This window comes from Astatotilapia calliptera, chromosome 16 (assembly GCF_900246225.1).
Source record: "Astatotilapia calliptera chromosome 16, fAstCal1.2, whole genome shotgun sequence".
NCBI lineage: Eukaryota > Metazoa > Chordata > Actinopteri > Cichliformes > Cichlidae > Astatotilapia > Astatotilapia calliptera.
The window spans coordinates 18,648,318-18,670,623 of NC_039317.1; the positions used below are offsets into that span (position 1 = coordinate 18,648,318).

The window sequence follows — 22,306 nt, forward strand, 5'->3', positions numbered from 1 at the left end:
AAGAAAAGTCAAATACAGTAATTTATTTATTTGAATTTGGTTTTTTTACTCTAAAGAGTGATATTTGCACTCACTGGCCACTCTATTAGGTACAGAGACCCATCTCTCCCTGTGACTGGCATCAGCTGCTTTCATAGAAGAAAAATGACAACAGTGAAAGTTAAACCTGAAAGCAATGAGTAAAACAACACTATTATCCATATGCATTCAACAGACACTTTATTAGGTACACCTTCCTGGTACTGGGTTGGAACATCCTAATTTTTCATTTCATAGATTCAACAAGGTGCCTCACAGATTTTGTTTTATAGTTACATGACAGCATCTCACAGGCCCTGCAGATTTGTTGGACACACGTCCAGGATGGGAATCTTCTGTTGGACCACCTCCCAAAGATGCTCTATTAGATTGTCGTCTACTGTAAATACAGTAAAATAATTGTCATGACACATCCTGCTGGAAGCAACCATTAGAAGATGGGTGCATTATGGGTCATACAGGGATGCACGTGGTTGGCAAAAATACTCAGGCAGGCTGTGGCATTTTAAAAATGCTCAGCTGGTACTAAGGCGTCCAAAGTGTGCCAAGAAAGTATCTCGCACATCATTACACCACCACTACCCTGAACCTGTGATACAAGATAAAATGAAGCCATGTATCTGTGTTATTTCTGTGAAATTCTGACCCTACTATCTGAATGTTGCACCAGAAATTGAAACTCATCAGACCAAGTGGCAGTTTTTTTAATCTTCCATCATTGAACTCTGGTAACACATGTGAATTGATGTGAGGATCCTGTCAGGAGTCCTACAAGGTGTGGTCTTCTGCTGATGCAGCCTTTGATGTGTTATGTGTTCAGAGATGCTCCCCTGCATACATTGGCTGTTGTTATTTAAGTTACTGTTGCTTTCCTGTCAGCTTGAAGTAATCTGGTCACTCTCGTCTGGCAACAAGGCAGTCACTGGACATTTTCACCTTTCAAACCATTCTCTGTCGTTTGGGTAAATCCCAATAGATCAGCACTTTCTGAAGTTGCCAGACCAGCCTGTCATACATATTCAAAGTCACTTAAATCACCCTTCCTCGCCATTCTGTTGCTCTGGTTGAACCTCAGCAGGTCAACTTGATCATGTCTATATGTCTAAATGTACTAAGTCACTGCTGTGTGATTGGATGATTTGATATTTGTGTTGCTGTGCAGATTAACAGGAGCACCTAGCAAAGAAGTCCTTGTCATTGGGTTCTCTGTTGCTTGTGTGTTTGTGTTTTTTTCCCCAGCAACTTAAAACATAGGTACTAGCCTTAAAAAATAGTGGATATCACTACTGCGTCATATGTGTTTCTATGCTTACCAAGGTGTGCTGTGGGAGCTCCAATTTCTGTTATTAAAGAAAACCAGGGGTGTCAAACATAAGGCCCGGGAGCCAGAATCGGACCATTGGACAGCTTATGAAAATGAAACATAAATATCAGAGTACAAGAACACTTACCTTTTTAAAAAACACAAACCACAGAACTTCATCCCTTGAGTTTTGCAGTTTTATTAGAACAAGCACTATGTAGCAGCAGTGTACAGTGTTCATGGAAAGATATGTACTTTGTTAAAATTGCACTTTAGAAGGTACCCATCAGGAAATAGATTTGATCCAAACTGAGCTGACATAGTGCTTCATGATACATGTCAGTCGACAAAAAAAAAAAGTGTCCAATTCAGAAACCATAAACCTTTTTTTATAAGGCATCTGCAACATTCATTGGCAAGCTCTAGACATGCAGGTAGAAAATGGATGAAGAAAGCTGGAGGATTTTCTCTCTTTTTTTTCTCCACTACATTCTGACTCTGTGATACCAAACACTACACAAAGCACTGGCCCTACCTCCACAGCTACTGATGTAGGAGGGAAAAGAAATCAGCTGCTGCAGTAGTGCCCCCACTTTTTTTCCCTCCCCCCCCTAAATGTGCTGCATTTATTGTGATCACCAAAAATGAATCAGTTACATGTTGGGGTAGCAGAGCAGTGCAGAACACTTTTAGACACTGCAAGCGTTATACAGTTAAAACTTTTCTACTCCTCTAATGTCAAAGAAATTTCCCTTAATGTATTCCGTCCTCGGCTAAATGCTCAGTGTACTTAATCATCTGTAGGCAGGCGGACTATGGAGAATGTGCGGCGTTTGACTTGTGAATGGCATACCTTCTTCTTGGCTCGGGTATTCTCATCTGTTGTGTGTTTGTGAGGCATTGATAAATGCATTAAGGCACAGCAAGTGAAACCGACGCTGCTGAGTTGTAGCATTAAGTTCGTGATCAGGGAAAAATAAAACTATATCCACGCGTATCTTGTTGTTTTTTATCTTTTAAACTACATGGATGCAAAGCAGTTCTAACTTTTTGGTTTGTTAATCTACGGTGTGATCAGTGCACACATGATGGATTTGCCTTAAACAGTTTTCGCTCTACATATTTATATTCACCTTTCCCCTCCTCGCCCTGCAGCAGTGAACAAAGAGATTCAGCTTTAAGAACTATTCGCGTGTGTTCGGGTTGATTTTAAAGGCGCCCCCTTTTATTTTTTTCTTTAGCTGTAAAACAAAAAAAGAGGAGACTAGGCAAGATTTTAAAGCTAAACTTCAACCTGGTGCTTTGAAGAAGCCCACAGCATAGCAGTAAATTCTCTGGGGAATCAGACACATTGAGACGTTTTAATGTTTTTACAGTATCCATCTGAAAATCTGGCTTCTTTCATTTTTACAGGACGACCTGTAGGTGTCTCTGGTGTTTCATAATGAACTACGACTGCATGCGGTTTGGTGATTGAGTCACGGCGAGATTAAATCATTCCTTAATCAATTAATGATAAGATAAATTATAGATGGTTTGAGTAATATATCAAGAAAAATACCAAATATCTGCTGGTAACAGATTTATAAATGAATACAGTTAGTACTTTTTTTGCTCTATATCTTTGTAAATGATTCTTTTTGGTTGTTAATCAGAATAAAGATGATTTAAAAAAAAATCTCTTTGGGTTTTTTGTAAACTGTAACAAGACTCTGATGGAAAATTACTCATTTATTAATTCAAAATAATTACATCTTCAAGCTGCAGCTGTTTTATGGAAATATGTGACTCTGCTATTCACGTTTCGTTAATAAATGAAGTACTACAAAAATCCCAAGGATCTGAGAGAACGCTGCAACCTGTACAAATCTTTTCTTATACTCGTGACTCGGACGTGTTAGCGCCCATTATTTGAATGAAACTCTCACATTCGGGAACAGAGTGGAGAGAGTTATGTATGCATTTATGTAACTGTGTGATTCACACGAGTTGGTTTTGTGTAAGAATGGTTATTATTAGACACTGGGGCTGCTGAGGTGAAGATCGTCCTTCCGTTTGCACTGTGTCACGACAGATCAGTGTTGACAGTCCACAGGGCCGAAACGCCTCGCGTTTAAATCACACCTCACCTCCCAGCACATGTTCAGCTCAGTTACTCATTAAAACGGCGTTTGTAGAGCCCCGTACTTCCTCCACAGCGGTCGACATTAATTTCAAATGAGTTGTTTCCCGGGAGAGAGTGCTGCCATCCGACAGAGTCGACAGTATTAAAAGGCAAAAATAAATAAAATCTGCCAATTCACATAATTCTCTTTCACTAAATTCTGAGTCCGAGATATTTTTTATAAAAATACCTATTTTTTTTTCTACAATAACTGATGATATAGTAAATACGGCTTTGTACCAGTGAAAGCTGCTCTCTACACATGCAATGTTATCATAGGTAATCTGTAGGTAATCAAAATGTCTACTTCATAGACTAGTCTACCCAAACTGCTGTTGGAAATTAAATGGCTTCAACTTAAAGGCGCCTAATCGTGTGACTTGTACAGGTGTCTTTTTAAGGCAAGGACATACTGGGAAGTCAACAGAGCTGAGGAAACATCTACATAGGCGCGGTGAGACCCAGCTTCGACAAGCACAATGAAGGTGATCCTAGGGTATGTTTCCATGGATGGGTGACCCTCCACAGGGTCGCTGGGCGTCGGGCCTTCCCTCAGCTCAGCAGTCATTCGTATCCATGCACAAAGATGTTTCATCATCGTCGCGTTTCTCTTAACACCTTATTGTGCGTAGGTAACAGCCTCCTCGTCTGTGATGATGGAAACACAGATCCATGTGCTACCATAGAGTCACTGTAGATTCCATGTTAATGAAGCCGGGGTTTTTGCGGAGCTCCCAGTACATGTTGTTGGAGACCCATCTCTCCCTGTGATTGGCATCAACCACTTTCCTGGAAGGACAAAGACAAAAGTGGAAGTTGTAAACCTAAAGGCAATGGGGAGAAATACACTATTCCCTACATACACTCAGCAGACACTTTATTAGATACACCACCCTCTAATACTGGGTTGGATCCTCCTTTGAGTTCAGAAATGTCTGAAGTCTTCATAGCACAGATTCAACACGGTGCTGAAAACATTCCTCAAGATTTTGGTTCATATTGACACGACAGCATTGCACAGTTGCAACATCCATGTTGACAATCTCCACCTAACAATTTCCACCACATCCTAAAGGTGCTCTTCTGGATTGAGATGTGGTGACTGTGGCTATTTGAGGTCAGTGAACTCATTGTCAAGTTCAGAAAAACCAGTCAGAAGATGAGTACACTGTGGATATAAAGTTATACACATGCTAAGCAACAATATCAGGTAGTCTTTAAACAATACTGAGTTGGTATCAAAGGGTCAAACACACCATTACACCACCACCAGCCTGAAATGCTGATACAAGGGAAGATGGATCCATGTTTTTGTATTGTTCATGTTAAGAAGACCACAGAAGGTACCACAGCTGTCAGCTAAGAGCTCACCAAAAGTATACATCTGTACAATCAGAACACTGAAAATGTAATTTGTCTCGATTTCTGCTGTGACATTCAGATAGCAGGGTCAAAATCTGCCATAAACCACATGAAAGCATGGATCTATCCTGCCTTGCATCAGTAGTTCAGGCTGGTGGTGTAATATTGTCCCCTTAGAACGAGCTGAACATCATGTAAAAACTACAACCTACCTGAGTATTGTTGCTTATCATGTCCATCCCTTTATGACCACAGTGTACCCATCTTTTGATGGTTGCTTGCAGCAGGATAACACACCATGTCACAAAGCTCAAATCATCTCAAACTGGTTTTCTGAACTCAACAGTGAGTTCACTGTAAATGGGCTCCACAGCCACCAGACCTCATTCCAACAAAGCACCTTTGGGATGCAGTGAAATTGGAACTATCATATCAATATGGACGAAAATCTCTGAGGAAGTGTATCTGTTCACCGGGAGATTTATAGACTGTTCACATTTTTGTAGTTGTACAACCCATTTTATAACACAATGCCAGTTAAAATAAGAATGACAATACATAATAATAAACATACATAATTTTTTAAAACAATGCATTTTAACCCAGATTTTCATGTTCATCTATAAATCTCCCTACAGACACCAAATTGTGCTTCATTTGATTATTTGCAAAAAATGTGAATAATGTTAATGTTGAGTTTTCCATGCAAACGTTGAGCTGCTAAACATCCTAAAAATGGGAAAAATGCTGACACAGCCGCAGTCACATCCTCTCTTACAAATATTGATCAAATTATTGCAATAGAGGAGCAAATGAATGCTTCTGTACAACATTTGATTGTTCTATTGCACTTGGTTACAAAATGTTCTCACATGTAATCGCATGGCAACACAATGCCATGTGATTACAACACAACACAGACAAAGACTAGTACTTGTAGACTGCCCATAACTACGTGGTTATCTACACTCCGGTTCTTTCTCATCTTGTGTAACACGGCTTCTCTCCACTTCTGATGTCAGCAATTACTGCCTAATAGGGTGATGTGTCTGGCTTAATGTTTTGATCAGCTACCTCAGGAGAATAAGACAAGGTCTTGCTAGTGAGCAAGAGCTCCCCAATCAAATCAGCTTCATAGCAGCTTCTTCTCTTTTTACCCGTATTCTTCCAAAATATGAGATCTTTTTCATTCTAATGTACTTAATCAGTCCAGATATTTTCCTCATTTCAACACTGAGATGTGTGTAGTAGGCTGTCTGAATGGAGCCAATCAAAGCCAATGAAAGACAAAACCGAACATGAAACGAAATAAAAAAACAAAGCGACGCATTCTACAAGGTGAATAATGCACATCTGGCTGCTGCTTTGTGCATCCTTACTTAAAGAAGCGTGGCTCGTGTTTGATGTTGTTCTCATCGTTCCACTTCCTCCTGACCCTCTGCATGTCCTCAATACGCTGCTTCTCTGATGACGCCATTTCCAAGTTACCTTCTTCCAGATACCTAAATGAAAGGATGAGAATTTGTAAACATGAGGAGAAAAACTACTACCAGCAGACTGACTTCAATGAAATTGCAGCCAGACCGGAAGAAATCAGTCACACTTTTTTTACTCAGTTGCTGCAAAAATATGCAGCGTTAGCAGCTCGTAGTGCCAGGTGCAGATGTGATGTTGTACCTTTGATCAGGTCTGAATCTGGCATCCGTCCGCGGCAAGGCATCTTTTAACTCAGGACAAAGCTCATTTAGTTCAATGGCAAACCTGGTGAAGCCGTAGTAAAGCTCATAGTCTGTGGGCATGGAGCCTGGGGAGGAAAGCCAACAAAGTCCCCTTTTAGCTTTAAAGCTTTGTACAGCTAGTCCTGAGTGAAGTCCCGCTGTGAGAGTGAAGCGAGAACTGATTCTTACCTGGCCTCCAGATGCATTTAGCAGAAGGTGGGACACCACAATAAACACCCTCGTGCCATTTTCCAAAAAGCCTGTGGATCACTTTTCCTTCCTGATCCATCACAAATCCTTGAACTTCATTCACATTTGAACTCCAGTAGTTTCCCTAAAAAACATAAACTTCACTGTTAGCTTTTTCAAGTTATATATAAAACTAAACCAGCCTAGAGCATTAGAGGGAAACCCCAAACGGTTCATTATAAACATCTGGAAAATTGTGAGGAGGAAGAACTCCCTTTTAACAGGAAGAGACTTCTCATTCAGGAAGAGGCAGCCATTGCCATACAACTGGTTGAGGAGAAGACAACAAAGAAGCAAGAAGCTACCCAAATCATCTCAATTATTTTTCACCTTGACAAAGGTAAGTTTGCAGAGGCAAGCACTGCTCTTTATGTTTCTGATGGTAATCTCCCCGTAGTGTTCAATCCACCGCCGTCCACTGAGGATGTTGTGTACACAGGTGGTAACTTTATTCCATTCGTATTGATCACCAAACCTAGAAAGCCACAATAAAAACAGCTTCAGGTACTGCAGGTGTAAAAAGGCTAGATTATTAAAGTAGGTGATACAGCTATGTTCATTTTCTGTGTAACCTCAGTGCTTTTCGACTTCTGTGAGGTTGTCACTTTAATCATACCCCAAAGAGGTTATTATTTGTGGGTTGATCCATACAGTAGATTCTTGTGATAAATCCAGTCAAGCCAATCAAAACAAATCTGGCTTTAGAGCAAGGGGAGCTTAAATGATTAACTCTGAGGATGCTGGATTTTTCTGGGGCTCTTAGGTGTTTTTAACAGCTTTGACAGAACTAATAAAGTTTTTGTTGTTAATTTCTGTTGATTTAACACAAGCCTGCATTTCTCAGTCATCATTAAAATCTCGATATTTCCATGAAGGCAATTAAAAGCAGAAACCTGGCGATTAACATAATCCCAGTGACATGAAGCATTAAAACCAACCAAACTCTGCGCCTTCATGTTCAATTACCATGCACACCAGCTGGGTGAAGGTTACCTGGGTATCATGAGATTTACACTCCCGATTGGTAAAATTTCCATTGATTTTCCCCAGAACTTGTTTTTCCATCTCACATCTGGAAAGAAAAACAACAAAAATATCCCATTAAAATAATTTTTTTTTTAAACATTTTGTCTAAAATCATACCAAATAACATTTATGTTTACTCTGTACAATTTCCGCTGGTTATTAAAAAGGCTAATTGAGTCCTGCTGGCTGGTCTACACTAAGCCATATCTCCTGTGAGGAAAATCCCTAACTAATTAGACAGGTAACATACCTTGCCAGAAGGTGAAGTTCTTAGACTCACAGTGGCAGGCGGAGACGGGAGGGTGGTGGCTCACCTTCGAGAAAAGATCAAATAAAAAAAAGAGTCTGGCAGCTGTCGTTTAGATAGCACATCATATACAGCCACTACTCTTAATTACACATTTATTGTGACGATTTTAATTTTGTCTATAATATTCGTTTGACAGTTTTGGTTCACAGAAATTGTGATTTTTTTTTTTCACTGTAAATTTATTCTGAATGCTGAACTTGCACTCTCCTGCTAGACACTGGAATTACTTACGCCTGGTGTCTGGGAATATTTTCCCCAGGGAAATCAAAAGACCAAGCATGAAACTCCCTGATCTTGCAGGAAGCCCAACAGCTTATATCTTTCTGTGTCAGGTTGGTGATGAACCCTTGTATTTACAGATTTAACTCTGAGACTTTGAGGAAAGATCTTCCAGTGTAATGTTTGAGAGCCCACACACACATGTGTTTGGACTGTGCGAAAGAGGCCAGACTATCTGGACAGAACCCATGCATGCACACGCAGAAATGCTACAGTGTTGTGTTAGTCCTGTGTTGGACGGGCAACCTGCTCAGTCTCACACCTCTGACAGCTGGGATAACCTCCCAGCTGTCCCAGTGTTGAAATACATTGAACTGAAGTGTAACCCACTGATTTTCCGTCGTTATTAAAGTAGTTCAGCCAACAACAGAATTATGATTTATGCTTAATTTCAGTTTGATTATTGTAATGGATTGTAATTGGTATCGATAAGAAGCCTTCTCATAAGAAGCAAGAAAACTGGTTATATTACACCAGTCTTAATGACTACACTGGATGCCCATTTCTTTTAGAACTGATATTAAGATTTTACTTATTACTGTTAAGGCCCTTCGTGTCCTGGCCCCAGAATATATACTGAAACTGTTGTTCCTGTATGCAAACCAGTGCACAGCCTCAGATCCTTGGGCAGAAACTGTTTACTGTTCCCATCGCACGCTTAAAGACAAAAGACGGTCGCCGTTCGGAGAGCAGCGCTTGCCTCATATTTGTCACAAGCCATTTTGATGTTATTTTGATGTTGCACTTGAGTCTTATTTTAATTCATATATATAAACATTCTTTAAAATAATTTCCTTCCATTTCTTTTACTCTGTGTTTCTTAGAAGCACTTTGCAACACTGCTTCAGTTTTCAGCTAATCTAACCTCTGGAGCAAACATGTGACAGCATTTATAGAAACTCAACCTGATTTCTTTTTTTTAATATCTCCTACTATGTTTCGTCTTCTTCCAGATAAGAGCACAGTGAAGCACTGGGCTTTCTTGCAAATTAGATAAAACCGAGTTCTTTGAGGCGGCCACACACAAAAACAAAGGCACAGACCTTGCGGTTAAACCGAAGCACTCCAAGGAAAGCTCCACCGAGCTTTTTAGACCTCTCCAACATAATGAGACCTCCTCAGGAAAAAAATGAGCTACTCTATAAATTCCTTCTTATTGCTTAAAATTGACTCATTTTGAACTGTGTGAGCAGGTGCTTACCTGCTCAGAGAAAAAACAGAAGCCCTTGTCTTCCCGAATACATTCGTAAGTCTCTCCGAGTAGCGGGTTGAATGGCTTGCTACCTGCTCTGTAGTAAGTGGATGAGTAGCCTGAGACAGCAAAAGCAGCGACGAGAACCTGAACGAGAGTCATAAGAGCATAAACACAGAGTGGATTTACAGGCTCCTCATAACAGGCTTTGTCACGAATAAACTAAACAACAGAATCTGTCATTCAAATGTTATCCAAAGGACAGGAGGCAGCACATCACAGGCATATATGTTAGCTTGTGGCTTGCAGTGTGACATCACACATTAATGAATTAATGAATCACCACACTGGAAACTGATTAACAGTTCATTTCATAAGCTCCGGCGACTTCTTTACCATGCGCTCAAAAGGATCCTCGGTCTCAGCAGCCTTATCCAGCAGCTCGCTGTACTCCAGCTCTTCACACATGCGCTGCAGGGTGTTGAGGGGCTCGTTGAGCTCCACAGGCATGGACACTTTGGACAGGTCTTTGCCGATGTTGTTTCGCAAGATGTTCCAGAGGTTGATGTTGCTGGTGTCAGGACAGGGTGCCGACAAGCAGCTGCGCCGCCCATTACGAAAGGCGCTGCCAGCAAAGTCTCCGTTGGCCACTGAAAAAAAGATAAATAATGAAAAAAAGGAATCATTATTACAACATCCATCTGGTGTAATTATCTGCAACAGGCTATGCTAGTCCTAGAAACGCCTAATTAAGTATAATTATAACAAAGAATTTAAAAAAAAAGCATTTTTTGGTCGTGTTGCAAGTCTTTGTGTAAAATGCAGCAGGATGTTTTTTTTTTTATATTCTAGGAAAAAACTTTTCTTATTTTTTCTTAGTTTGTTTAATATATGCCGACTTTGTAATTTAAGTAGTGAGGACATGGTATTAGTTCAGGTTTAGCTGCAACATCAAATACACTGAAACGACTCTTGTACTTCACCAGTAGTTGTGCTGTTACAGTGATAGACGGTCATATTACACAAAGTCTGAAACAATGATGTCAGTGAATGTACAAGTAATCCTTGTGAGCCAAAAGCTCAGGGTTAAGATTCTTATAAACATTTGGTTTCAAGCTGCTTTTTCCTCTTTTGGATCCGGGCAATGTCAAAGACGCGATCGTCTCAGGCACATAGATCTGGCTGCAAGAACACAAACGCACCCACCTGCCTGCTAAAAACCACCGATTTATGAGGAGCAGCCAATCAGAAGAAAGTTGACTAAAACGGTTTGATATAGATACTTGTGAACTTGACCCAGCGTAAGGTAAACAAGGTTTACTCTTCGCTGTGAATCATGCAAAGTATTCGTGTCCAACATTAAAAATATGGGGTCATAAATTAGCACAATAGGTCATCTTTAATTTAGCTTTTAAGCAATATTTTTTCCCTGTAATGAATAAAGAAATCTCTGTATGTATGTTTGTTGATTTTAAAGAAGTTTAAAAGAATAGTGGTCACATCATTGGATTCCTTCCTAGATTTACATATATAGATGCTGATACAGTGTGTTCAGGTAGTGTCATAAGCTCTTACACTCAATTTGTAACCCTGCAGATGATGTCACGCTCCTCTGTGACCTAGATAACGTAGATTATAAATAAATCTCCACCGACTGTGACATCTACCTTTGCTAATCCTGAAGTGCTGGTGACAGTGGACGCTTTACTGGAAGATAACTACTCACCATGAGAAAATAACACCAATTCTAGCTCATTTCCAAAACTTTCAGACTAGCGGGAGCCTGAGTAGTTTTTTTCCCCCTTTCTGTTGCCCTTGGCAACATAGCAAAGTCAACTGCTTTTGCAGCACTGATAAATGAATTTGCAAAGTGTGTGTCTTTGCGTGGGAATGTGACGTTATTGTAGAAGCAGCACGGCTGACGGACTGAGTGGGATCTCCCCCTCCTTTATTAATTTCTCATGTCCTTTTGTTCTGGTACAAACAACGGTTGCTCGTGACGGCGCAGAATTGGACCTACTTTGTCTGGAGACGTTATCAGTCACGCTGGCGTTGTCCTCGGAAATGTTATCGCTCACATCACTGACATATGACTCATCGTCTGAACCCTGTGAGGGGAACAGGTACACAGGGGAGTGAGGCAGTGCAGTAGTACAACACGAACAGATCAGAACAGCCTCACACTCACACACACGCGTGCACTGCAGTTTGCCATTGGCTAACAAACTGCAGCAGCATGCCGGCTATCTGTCCCACTGCAGTAATCATGAGTCAAGACACTGCAGTATTCATACTTTATATATAGCAAACAAAATAAGGTCACATTTGAAAGGGCCATGTTGTAGCCACTTTGGGTGAAAGCTGCTTTTCCAGTTTATGTGACAAAAAAAAGAGCGAAAAGGCTTGCCGTTAGAGCTACAGGCCAGGGGGGATGATGAATTTCCACGCTCAGTAATCCTTCAGCATGGCTCAATGCATGCCTGGGGAGCTACAATGCTTGATGGGTCTTCAGGGGCCATACGCAGTATATTTGGAGCAGAATGTTCACAGCCGTTAAAAAGGGAAGGAGGCAGAAATGGTTGATTTGAGTGATGGACCGAACATCCTCCTCCACTTTATGCTTTTTAACAAAGCATAAAGTGGAAGAGGATCATTTTGATTCTTAGGCATGACTCGGGGATTAGGCCTCGGGCAGATGCGAAGGAGCCCTCCTGTGTTTACGTTTCTTTTACACTCCATCTCTGCTCTTCGTGACTTTTGCATTAATTACTGACTAAATCTGTCTCCACACACACACAGGCATCACGCTGATGTTTTTCACTGACTTACAGCAGCAGTATAGTTTAACCTTACTAAATCCACATCCATCACCACATCCACTCCGCTTCTTCATCCGCCCCGCTGTACCTCGTTCTCTGACGAGCTGGCTGACAGAAGCACTTCCTGGGCATCAAAAAACTCAGAGACAGATTCTGACATGGAGAGTCGGCTCTCATTAGAGGCCTGCTGAGTCAGAGGGATCCCCATCTGTTCCCCGGCCTGCAGGCAAACACAAGCAAATGCAGGAGGCGTTCACTATTTCTTGCTATGATGACAGGTTGAAGAACCAAAACTGACCTGAACGAAGACAAACAGAACCAGAAGACAACACAGTGCTCATATTGCAGCATGTGTCTCCTTGCCAAAAGGCAACCTCCCATCCGTTTCTAATTAGTCAGTTTTTCCATTAACCTTGATGTCAGGTCCTGCATAGAATAATGATTTCTGAAGCTCACCTGCCAGGCTGTACTGGAAAGGCCATCAGTCTATAGGAGCGAGAATCAATAAGCCAACTGACAAATGCAGGAAGCAAATACATCGACTACCTGGCGAGCCTCCGAAGCTGTAGCTTTATCAATATCAGGGTAAGCAATGAGATTTGTCAGTGATAGACAGTGAGCTACCTCATCAGGTGTGGAGATGATGTTCACACTCACAACTTGCTCAGTCAGGACAGACTCAGAGTGGATGCGGTTGAGTCGAGTTCGAAGTTCTGCATTTTGCGACAGGGCCTGAAGAATAAAAAATGCTTTCTGACATTCAAATCTCACACGAAACTTTGAAGTAAAAAAAGATAAAAAGAATTGGCTCAGTCCTTCATAAAGAAAACAATTATTTGCATCCTGCTTTTTCTGTAAAAAAAAAAGAACAATTTGACTGATTATTTTCTTGTTTTGCCACAGATTTTAAAAAGTCACAAGATTTTAAAAAGTTTTCTTTAAAGTTAGAATATCTATAAAAAGCATTTACTGTGACCAAGAGCATATGCATGCTTCAAAGGGGCGAAAATATGTCAATGATAGGTTTTGACTGGGATTTGCATCCCAGTATCTCAGGTGAATGTTCTGTGCTTAACAACTTTGCAGCAATATTCAGCTCTACAATCACTTGACACTTTTTTAGACACACTTTGCTAGTGCTAGATTTGAAACCAGTGGGCCTTTAGAAGTGCCTTAATTCTTCATAAAACCACGTACTAAAAGTATGCCTCAGAGATTGTAGTCCATATCAAGAGCTTGTACATCCATGATGAGAATCACCCGTTTTCACTACATCCCAAAGGTGCTATATTGGACTGACATCAGGTCACTGCGGAGGCCATTTGAGTGCACTCTGTTGTCCGATTTTGATGAGCCACCTGTGAAATGAAGCCTCGGTTTCCTGTTTTTAGCTGAGAGAAGTGGTCTCCTGCTGCTCCAGTCCATCTTCTTACAAGTTTGATGTATCTGTCTGACTCTTTACATGAACAAGGAATTTTCACCTAATGAACTCAATGGGTATTTTCTGTTTTTTGGACCATATTCTGTAAACCCTAAAGATGATTGTTTGGGGAAATCCCAGTAGATCATCAGTTTCTGAAAATTCCAACAACCATGCCATGTTCATAGTCACAAAATCGTCTTTCTTCCCTATTCGAATGCTCAGTTTGAACTTCAGCAGGTAATCCCAATGATGTCTACTGCCATGGTGGTTGGTTAGATTTGTGTTAAGTTAAGCTGCACCAAAGTGGCCAGGTAGTGTGTTTTGTTTACTTTATCTGGTCATGACCAGTGTCCAGTGATGGTTCACTCACCACAGGTTTAATTCATTATTCACATACTCATACATGAAGGGCAGGCCAATATTAACTCCTGAGGTCCAAATGTTGTCAGTTTGTCTTGTTCTCTTACTTGTTCTCATGACTATATTTAGAGATTTTTACAACTGAAGAGGGCAGTTTATAGTTGTGATAAATCCACTGTGAAGCAGCAGAAGAGGAGAGGAGTCACAGCGACTAGCTGGTGGACAGAGTGAAGTATTTAGCTGATTAAGAGCCACACAATAGCCTCAAAGCCTTATGGGGACAAAAAGAGAGGAAGTATTAGACTCTCGTTCATCAGGTGGCCAAAAATGTAATTAAGTTAATGCAATGCTGTTCCTTTCTGCAGATGTTTGATCAAAACTTAAAAAAAAGAAATAGAAAATGTAGGTTTAGGTATAAACGTACCTACTGTATGCCAAAGGAAATATTAAATACATAAAACTAAGATGGCAATAACACTCACTTATATCCTGCGGGGATTACAGTAGCTGACATCAGCAGCTGTAACTATAGCAACCACAACTCCTGATTATCAACCTCCCACAGAGCTCTGCCACCAAACCTGACCTCCATCCTGCGACAAGCGTGTCACACAAGAATCCAATTAGGAACGAAACGGAGATAAAACAGCGAGTGAAACATTTCACTGAAATGATGTCAACTGTTAGCAGAGGAACAGTCCAATTAAATCGCGGTGGTAGAGAGACAGCCCTGAGGAGAAGAGTTAATGAACTGCACTGCACATTTCTCCCGCTCACCAATTAATGTGGGAAAAGATGATTGGACGTTCACGGCTCACTTGCCTGGGCTCTCATCTCCACACATCATTTTTCTTTTTAACTGTGATGTTGATACAGCGTCACAGTTTGCATTTGTAGCACGAAAACAGATTGGCAAAGACTAAATAGAAGGAGAAGAGAGACATCACCACCAAAGATTACATCGGCAACATGTCCTCCAGCCTCCTCTGGTGATACGCTGTAGATAGACTGGTGGCAAATACTGAGGCTTTCATTAAAACATGCAGGTGCTCTAAATGGTCTCCAGCCAGTTTCAGCTGCCAGATTTATGACTTCCTGACTTCTCACAGTGGCGCTAATCGAGTAAAGCTAAGTCGCCGTAGAGAAAAACTCTGTCAAGATGGCCGAAAGCAGGTGAGACCAAACTAGAGGGAGCTTTAATAACACATTATTAAAACTACATAATGATGATAGTACTTATAGACACTGTCACTGCAGTGCAGCAAACACTAGATTAATCCTGCATTTTGCCTTTTAGCTGTATTTTTTCATATCTGGTTACACAGACATTGTGCAACATATTAATAATAACAGAACTGTTCTTCCATAACAGCATCACGATCATATTGTTAGATTAACATCAGCATCTGGCTTAAAGAAAATCTTGCCACAGGAGCCATTTTATTATTGTCTCTAGACTTTTGGTGAGAAAGCTGTAACACTGAATTTGTAACTGAGATGTTTTTTCAAAAAGATGACTGGCTCATATTTTACTCAGCTGTTGTAAAGCAGATCACTGACTTCTGCGTGTTACAGAATTCTCTCATTGATTTCTATTCAGCGTCCTTTCTGTGCCATATCTCCTCCTTGCATGTCTCTGGGATCGTATCATGGGTTACTCTGATTCCCACTGAAGGGAGCTCATTACCTGTGACAGAGACTTCCTGAGAGAGTTGATCTGGGCCGACTGGTCTGGCTGCTCCTGATCAGACAGAATCTGTTTGATCTTTTCCTTCTCTATGGCCACAGTGTTGAAGGCCGACTTCAGCAGCGAGTGGACTGCAGAGAGACAGGATCAAAGAAAAGCAGTAACTTAGAAACCCGCGCACCGGTTCAAAGGCATCGCTAGCTCCTCTGTCGCTATTCGCCAATGCTCTCTCTATGTAAGAATCAGTCACACAGTGGTACCAAGAATGAGACATAACATGCACCATGTGCTGGTTTACTGGTTTCTAAGCCACTTCATGGACTAGAACCAGATCATTTCACTAAAGTGCTGCCCCCTTACTTCGCCCTTCATATCTTTCAGATCTGCTGAGCTATCGCTGCTGTCCATCCCACACACTGACTTTAAAACCATGATTGTGCATTTTTCGGTTGCTGGCCCTAAACTGTGGAACAGTTTGTCATTAACAATTAGATTTCCCTTCTCCTGCAAGGAATTTAAAACCAGTATAAAGACCGGTCTCTTTTCCTTAGCCCTTCACTTGCTATAAACCACATTTATTGTCTTTATTTGCTTGTGCAGTACTGTTCTCTCTGTCTGTCTCTCTCTTCATATACAGTGGCTTGCAAAAGTATTCGGCCCCCTTGAACTGTTCCACATTTTGTCACATTACAGCCACAAACACGAAGATCATTTAATGATGATCAGCAGCTACAGTATGAGAATAAAGTCCACCTTGTCCTACATGCTGCGTTCGTACCTTTCTGGGCAATAATGCAGAACTCCTCTTGAAGTTTAATGTAGTCGCTGGCACACTCTACACTGTCTGTCAAGCGGGAGACAGGGGGCTGAAAGTCCACCAGCTCGGCACACAGGTTAGGGTTGGATGAGTGGAGGCGGACAGGGGACATACTGGCAGACAGAGGAACCTGGAGAGAGAGAGACAATCACAGAGGCTGACTGTCAGTCACCCGTGTGGCACAACAGTGCTCTTCTTTTTGTGTCTTGCAGCCAAAACAATCTCTAAGAACCACAGAACTAAATCTGACAAGACCAAACATTATTCTGATAAATTTCCAGTTCACTCTTTATCTGAAGGGCCTTTAAGCACTGGACCTCTGACAAGAGCTTTAACCAGGCATTAGCAGCTAAAAATGGCTAAACAGCATAAGAGCATGTAGCTAATTAGCATATCACCAGATAATAAAAGTTAATGAAGTTATTGCTCTGTTAACACCGACGCAGTTAGTGTGTTACTTTCCTGGTTTATCTGTATTCTGTTCATGCACAGAGTTTGTGTCACATCCACGCCTCTGTTAGCATGTGGACGTTTGTGTTGAGAATTTGGTCCCCGGTTTGACACGAGATGCCAACATGCCACAATGAGGATTCTTTTTAAAATTACTTTCCTAAAAACGACACTGAAGGAAATGCTTCCATAGTCTTCTCTCAGAGTAACAATCTTTTATTCATGAAATCTATAGGTGTCTAAGAGCCCAGGTTTCCCTGGGAACAACATCTTACCAGGATAGGCCATGCTGGAGAATGTAATGCTCTAGATAACAGATCAACAGGTATGAAATCACCTCCCACAGACCAGTGAAATCTCTGGAAAATGGGCCAGCATTCCTGGAAGTGCTTTCTGACCACTGCATATCTTTATCTTTACCGGAAGATGTCACTTTGCTGCTTACAGCAATTTCGTTTTTCTATAAGCATTAATATAGCCTATGATCCTAAAAGAGAACACCGATTGTATTTTCTGACCTTATCTCAAATTTACACACAGAGTTAGGCCTACATTTGAATTCTGCATTTTCTCAATTAAGACTGTCTCACATACACTTTGCCTCACATAAATATACATTTCATGGAATAACAATTGTAATCCATCAGATTCTCCCCCGTCTTAATGACACAGCACTGATAGTGTTGTTAATTTACACTGTCAGCGCTTTCCTTCTTGGCTTCAAACAGGCTAAACTTTATTAATATAATAGATCTTTTTCACTCTTACTCACTAAAGCACTTATACCACACACATACCACGGGTTTGCCTGCACAGGCTGTGGTACTTTCACTCTGTATTATGTCATTAATGTCTTTGTATTTTTTCAGCATCACAGTTTCATCTTCCTTTGTAAAAATCAGCAGTATCACTGTTCATGTTTGTGGCCATGTGAAAATGCTCGCAGCTAGATTCATAAACCTTAAGATGATTTATCGAGTTCATAACCATCTTCATAGCCTGATTGCAGATGTTAGCGTGAGTGAAAATATTCTGGGTCCGTTGAAATTGCTTTAGCGTGGAGCCATGGTGAAACAAAAAATGCATTCAATGAGCAGTAATGACATTTTACTACTAATGGGATTAATAAAAGTTTATGACTGGTTTAACAAAGTGCATAAAGTTGCATGGACACACATTCAGTTTTGCACAAACTGATATATCGTGCAAAATTAAGATATATTAGCAAAATCAGGCCGAGCCGCACGACAATAACAAGTGGAGCTGCAGATTAAAGAACAAAAAAGAGAAAAACGAGCAACAATAGAAGAGGCCGAAACAAAATTGTTGGCTTCTGTGTCGTAAGCTTGTCCACACTTCCAATTTGCTCGACAACAATTTGATTACACATGCACGTATCAAAGCCAGACCTCTCAGTTACCCCACAATTTACACTTATTATGTTATAAGTAAAAACTTGAATAATGCTTTGCTTAGAGACTTAGAGATTTTCTGACAGTGACATATGCATCTGTGTGTGTGTGTGTTTGTGTAGACGTCTGAAGACAGGTACCTGAAGCTGGAATTTTGCATCTTTGCCGACACTTTTTGTTCTCCATCTTCTGTTCAAGCGCTTTTCTTTCTTTGATAACTCAACGCAATTGGTCTTTTGGGCACACGTGGGTCAGAGCATGAAAAATGTGGTTAATAAGACAAACACATCACAAAAAACAAACCAAAAAACCAGAAAGTTACCACAGACATAGATCAGTGAAATGACACTGATGGGTTACATGCAAAAAAAAAAGGGAATGTATGGTATTAAAAATGCATTTCAGCCAAAAATCACCAAACAAAAAGCTCCACGATATAAAACAAACACAATAAATTAACAGATACTGATCAGTCAGAAAAGCAGCAGGTGTCCTGTGAGTATCGCTGGATCTCGTCTGTCTAGACGGGCAGGTACTGAAGGTGACTGCAGAGGTCGCACCGTCGTCACTGCCTCAGCTAGCCTGAGTTTACAATGCAGGATTGCACTAAATTGTTTCCCCTTGCTCTCTGCTGTATGTGTGTGTATTTATGTGTGTGTTTGTTTTACCTGCATATCTGTGAAGTTGGGCGCTGACTGTGTCCTTTGTAGAATCTCCAGACTCTGCAATAACCGGCTCAGCTCGGTCAGGTTGGACTGGCAGCGTGCGAGCTCTGAAAATAAAATTTACACGCGCGGTCACGATCTCATTCAGCCTTATGTGTCACGAAATGGTCACCAAATCATCTCTCCCGGATTTATTGCCGTGCCAAAGGCTTGATTTAATCCACTCCTCTTGTGAAATCAGATTTGTTAGAAGCGTAGGGAAAGTGTGCACTTACCCTCTGCACACTTGTCCATTTCCTCTGACTCCTGCAGCCATGCCACCACCTTACTCTGTCCGTTACTGTAGGATGCAGGCAGGCTGCTGGTGCTGCTGTTACTGGGGGCTGCTGGCTGCCATGGCAAGCTGCTTGGTTTGGTCTGCTGTGGTGACACAATAACAGAGCCTAAAATATCATTTCGGAAACTACTGTAGTGGTCAATCAGGCACCGATGATACCTATAGATATACAAGAAGCACTTATGTCATTAAAGAAAGGATACTGTGGATTAGGGTTCCAGCTAATGTATGAAATGTTCTTCTGATCAATGTAATCTTGTCTGCAACAGACAAAAGAGGAAGAAATGAGAACCAATATAATTACATCAATCAGATTTTTTTTTCCTTTGGTGCATCACTGAAATCAAATCAAATCGGAAGATTGTTACAATATATACAATGATTTTTGACAGTGAAGGCAAGAAAGTCTGTCTTGCTTGTACATAGTTGAAAGTTTTGGTCTAGATTTGCAATTTCAGTGACGCTGGGTTAGGGTTACGCAACCTGTGTGTGACAGCTGCGGTGAATCTGTTCAGCAGCCAAAAGTAAAGGACTGCACGCTGTCAGCAGCTCACAGCTAATATGAATGCTCACATGGAAAAAAAATATGCTGTTATGAACAGAAACTGCACGCTTCTTATTTGTACAGCACCTTGCCTATCTTCCTTCCGAGTCTTTGAAGCAGTAGTTAATTTTGACTCTAGGACCAGAGTCTCTCATTTAAGCTGTTCTTCTGGGAGAGCTCATCAGGCCGCAGCCAGATGCTCGAAATCCAAATCCTACTGATCACCTCTAATGGCCTCCGTGTGGCATGGAGCATCACTCCCAGGAGAAGCTGCAGCGAATGAATCTTCGCATTTACGCACACTTCAAGCACACCTGCAGGGACCGAGGCTAACGCCTAACTGGAAACAGCCGAGAAAAGCAAGCCTTCTTGTCTTAATGGGCAAGATTTAGTTACCTGTCTCATCAACTTTACTACATTAGGCAGATATTATTTAGCTATTATTCAGGGGAAACGTCTGGGTGAGGCGAAGCAAGTTTTCAGGTCCAACTTCGTACAACAATGGCATCCATAAATAAAACTGCTGACTTGTCAGGTGTGGTTGACGACAACAGTCATGTGTGAGCATTATGTCTGTCATTACTGTGAATGTTCCGCGAACTTTACTTCCTCTCTCTCACAGATGATGTTTTTGGTGCGTTATCCCAGTTTCCAATAAAGACAAAACTAGGAGATCTCTCACTAACCGTTATGCTCTTCTTGAATAAGTAATTGCAGACTCTGAGAGGGAGAACAAAATGTCTTTTTTTTCTGAGGTAGAAAAATGTTCTGATTTCTTTGTGTAGAGCATCAGTCAGGCATTTCTTATTTATTTGCTTTCAATACTACTTTCATATTATATGTGAGAACTAGAAAATAAACTAGAAGAGAGACCAGGAGCCTTGTTCAGAGTTAAGGATCACCTGAAGTTCATTCATTCACTTTACATCCTGTTTGCTGTGTAAAAACCACAATATACTGCTTTACAGGGGCTTGTGCGATGGATCCTTTCTTGAAAACTGTTAACTGCACTGGCTACCTCTCAGACAGTCCCAGACAAGAATTAGTCAAAGAAATTGAGCTTTTAAGAGGATTTAAGAGCTTTAAGCTATTTTGCCTTTAGCATTATTGGTGTTTGACCAAACAAGAAAGCACTAAGCAAGACTAAAATGTCTGCTTATGTCAAGCATCACAACGTAAATGAGTCTACATACACAGATAATTCAAAAGTTATTTTAATCAGAAATTCTGGCCAATTTTAGACCAAAGAAAGAGCACAAATAGTGCCATAAGGAAGAAGAGAGCTCACCTTGACTTCATTTACCACAGCTGGCGTGGGCTGGGGGGAATCCATGGCCGCCGAAGGAGGAAATGTTCTCATGGTGGCATCCCGGGGAGACCGCACAATCTCGTTCTGCCGATAAAGCCGGTGATGACGCAACTTTGACACCCAGGCATCAAATATGTCTTGAGATTTGACCTAAAGACGAGGGGAAGAATAAGCCTCGACCTCTGTCACCACCTGACTGCTTGTATCAGTGATGGATTATTATCATCAGTGTTACCTTCAAGTGATAGATATGCTCTTCAGTGTCCAGGTCGATGCGACGGGCCCTCTTCTTGATAGACATAACTGAGAGGCCGACGTCGATGCTGCCATGAAGTTTCCCTTTTTGGATCTAAAGACAATGACAGAGTTATGTATGTATATATATCTCCACATATTTGTAATTCATACTATTTTTTTACTGTAAAAATATCACAATGTAACAATAATCAATTAACAATACCAGCCAGAGAAGACTGATTTGATTCTTGTTTGGCTGAGTGACTTGAAGAAAAGTCTTCGACTGCAGGAAGCTTTGAATATATTTAACATTTTATTTTCAGATTAGCAGGTTACCAGTGCTCTTCTTACAGTGGACCTACTATACTCATTTCCAGCTCCATGTCATATGGCCTTGGTGCTGCTGCTCAGATCATCTACTCATCTACTTTCTGAGACAAACCAATCAATTTCTTCTAATTGGGCTCCTCAAGCAAACAGAAGGTTTGAACAGCAGGTGGGCGGGGCTTCTGTGCTCAAAGCCAGCTATAATGTTGGTTTTAAATAAAACTGTCTGAATCATTTGGCTGAGCATTTGGCTCACAGAGATTATCTGCACATTTAG

General features: G+C 41.0%; 1 protein-coding gene across 6 annotated transcripts in view; it reads right to left on the reverse strand.

Moving 5' to 3' along the window:
- Nucleotides 1-1,521: 1,521 nt before the first annotated feature.
- The window catches only part of osbpl6 (oxysterol binding protein-like 6), a 47,362-nt gene continuing 26,577 nt past the window's right edge, over nt 1,522-22,306 (reverse strand). For 2 of the 6 annotated variants that reach the window (XM_026143718.1, XM_026143721.1), the window contains 19 exons: nt 21,701-21,814; nt 21,445-21,615; nt 19,551-19,695; nt 19,279-19,382; nt 18,751-18,843; nt 16,710-16,878; nt 15,932-16,062; nt 13,086-13,193; nt 12,550-12,681; nt 11,663-11,750; nt 10,039-10,292; nt 9,652-9,789; nt 8,112-8,175; nt 7,829-7,907; nt 7,166-7,310; nt 6,776-6,920; nt 6,546-6,672; nt 6,248-6,370; nt 1,522-4,295 (listed from right to left, as the gene is read on the reverse strand). In XM_026143718.1, coding sequence (XP_025999503.1) covers nt 4,184-4,295; nt 6,248-6,370; nt 6,546-6,672; nt 6,776-6,920; nt 7,166-7,310; nt 7,829-7,907; nt 8,112-8,175; nt 9,652-9,789; nt 10,039-10,292; nt 11,663-11,750; nt 12,550-12,681; nt 13,086-13,193; nt 15,932-16,062; nt 16,710-16,878; nt 18,751-18,843; nt 19,279-19,382; nt 19,551-19,695; nt 21,445-21,615; nt 21,701-21,814 — 2,442 coding nt within the window. In that variant the 3' untranslated portion in view covers nt 1,522-4,183. Of the gene's footprint in view, nt 4,296-6,243; nt 6,371-6,545; nt 6,673-6,775; nt 6,921-7,165; nt 7,311-7,828; nt 7,908-8,111; nt 8,176-9,651; nt 9,790-10,038; nt 10,293-11,662; nt 11,751-12,549; nt 12,682-13,085; nt 13,194-15,931; nt 16,063-16,709; nt 16,879-18,750; nt 18,844-19,278; nt 19,383-19,550; nt 19,696-21,444; nt 21,616-21,700; nt 21,815-22,306 lie in introns of those variants that run through there. The other 4 variants (XM_026143719.1, XM_026143720.1, XM_026143722.1 and 1 more) reach the window with 4 other exon arrangements.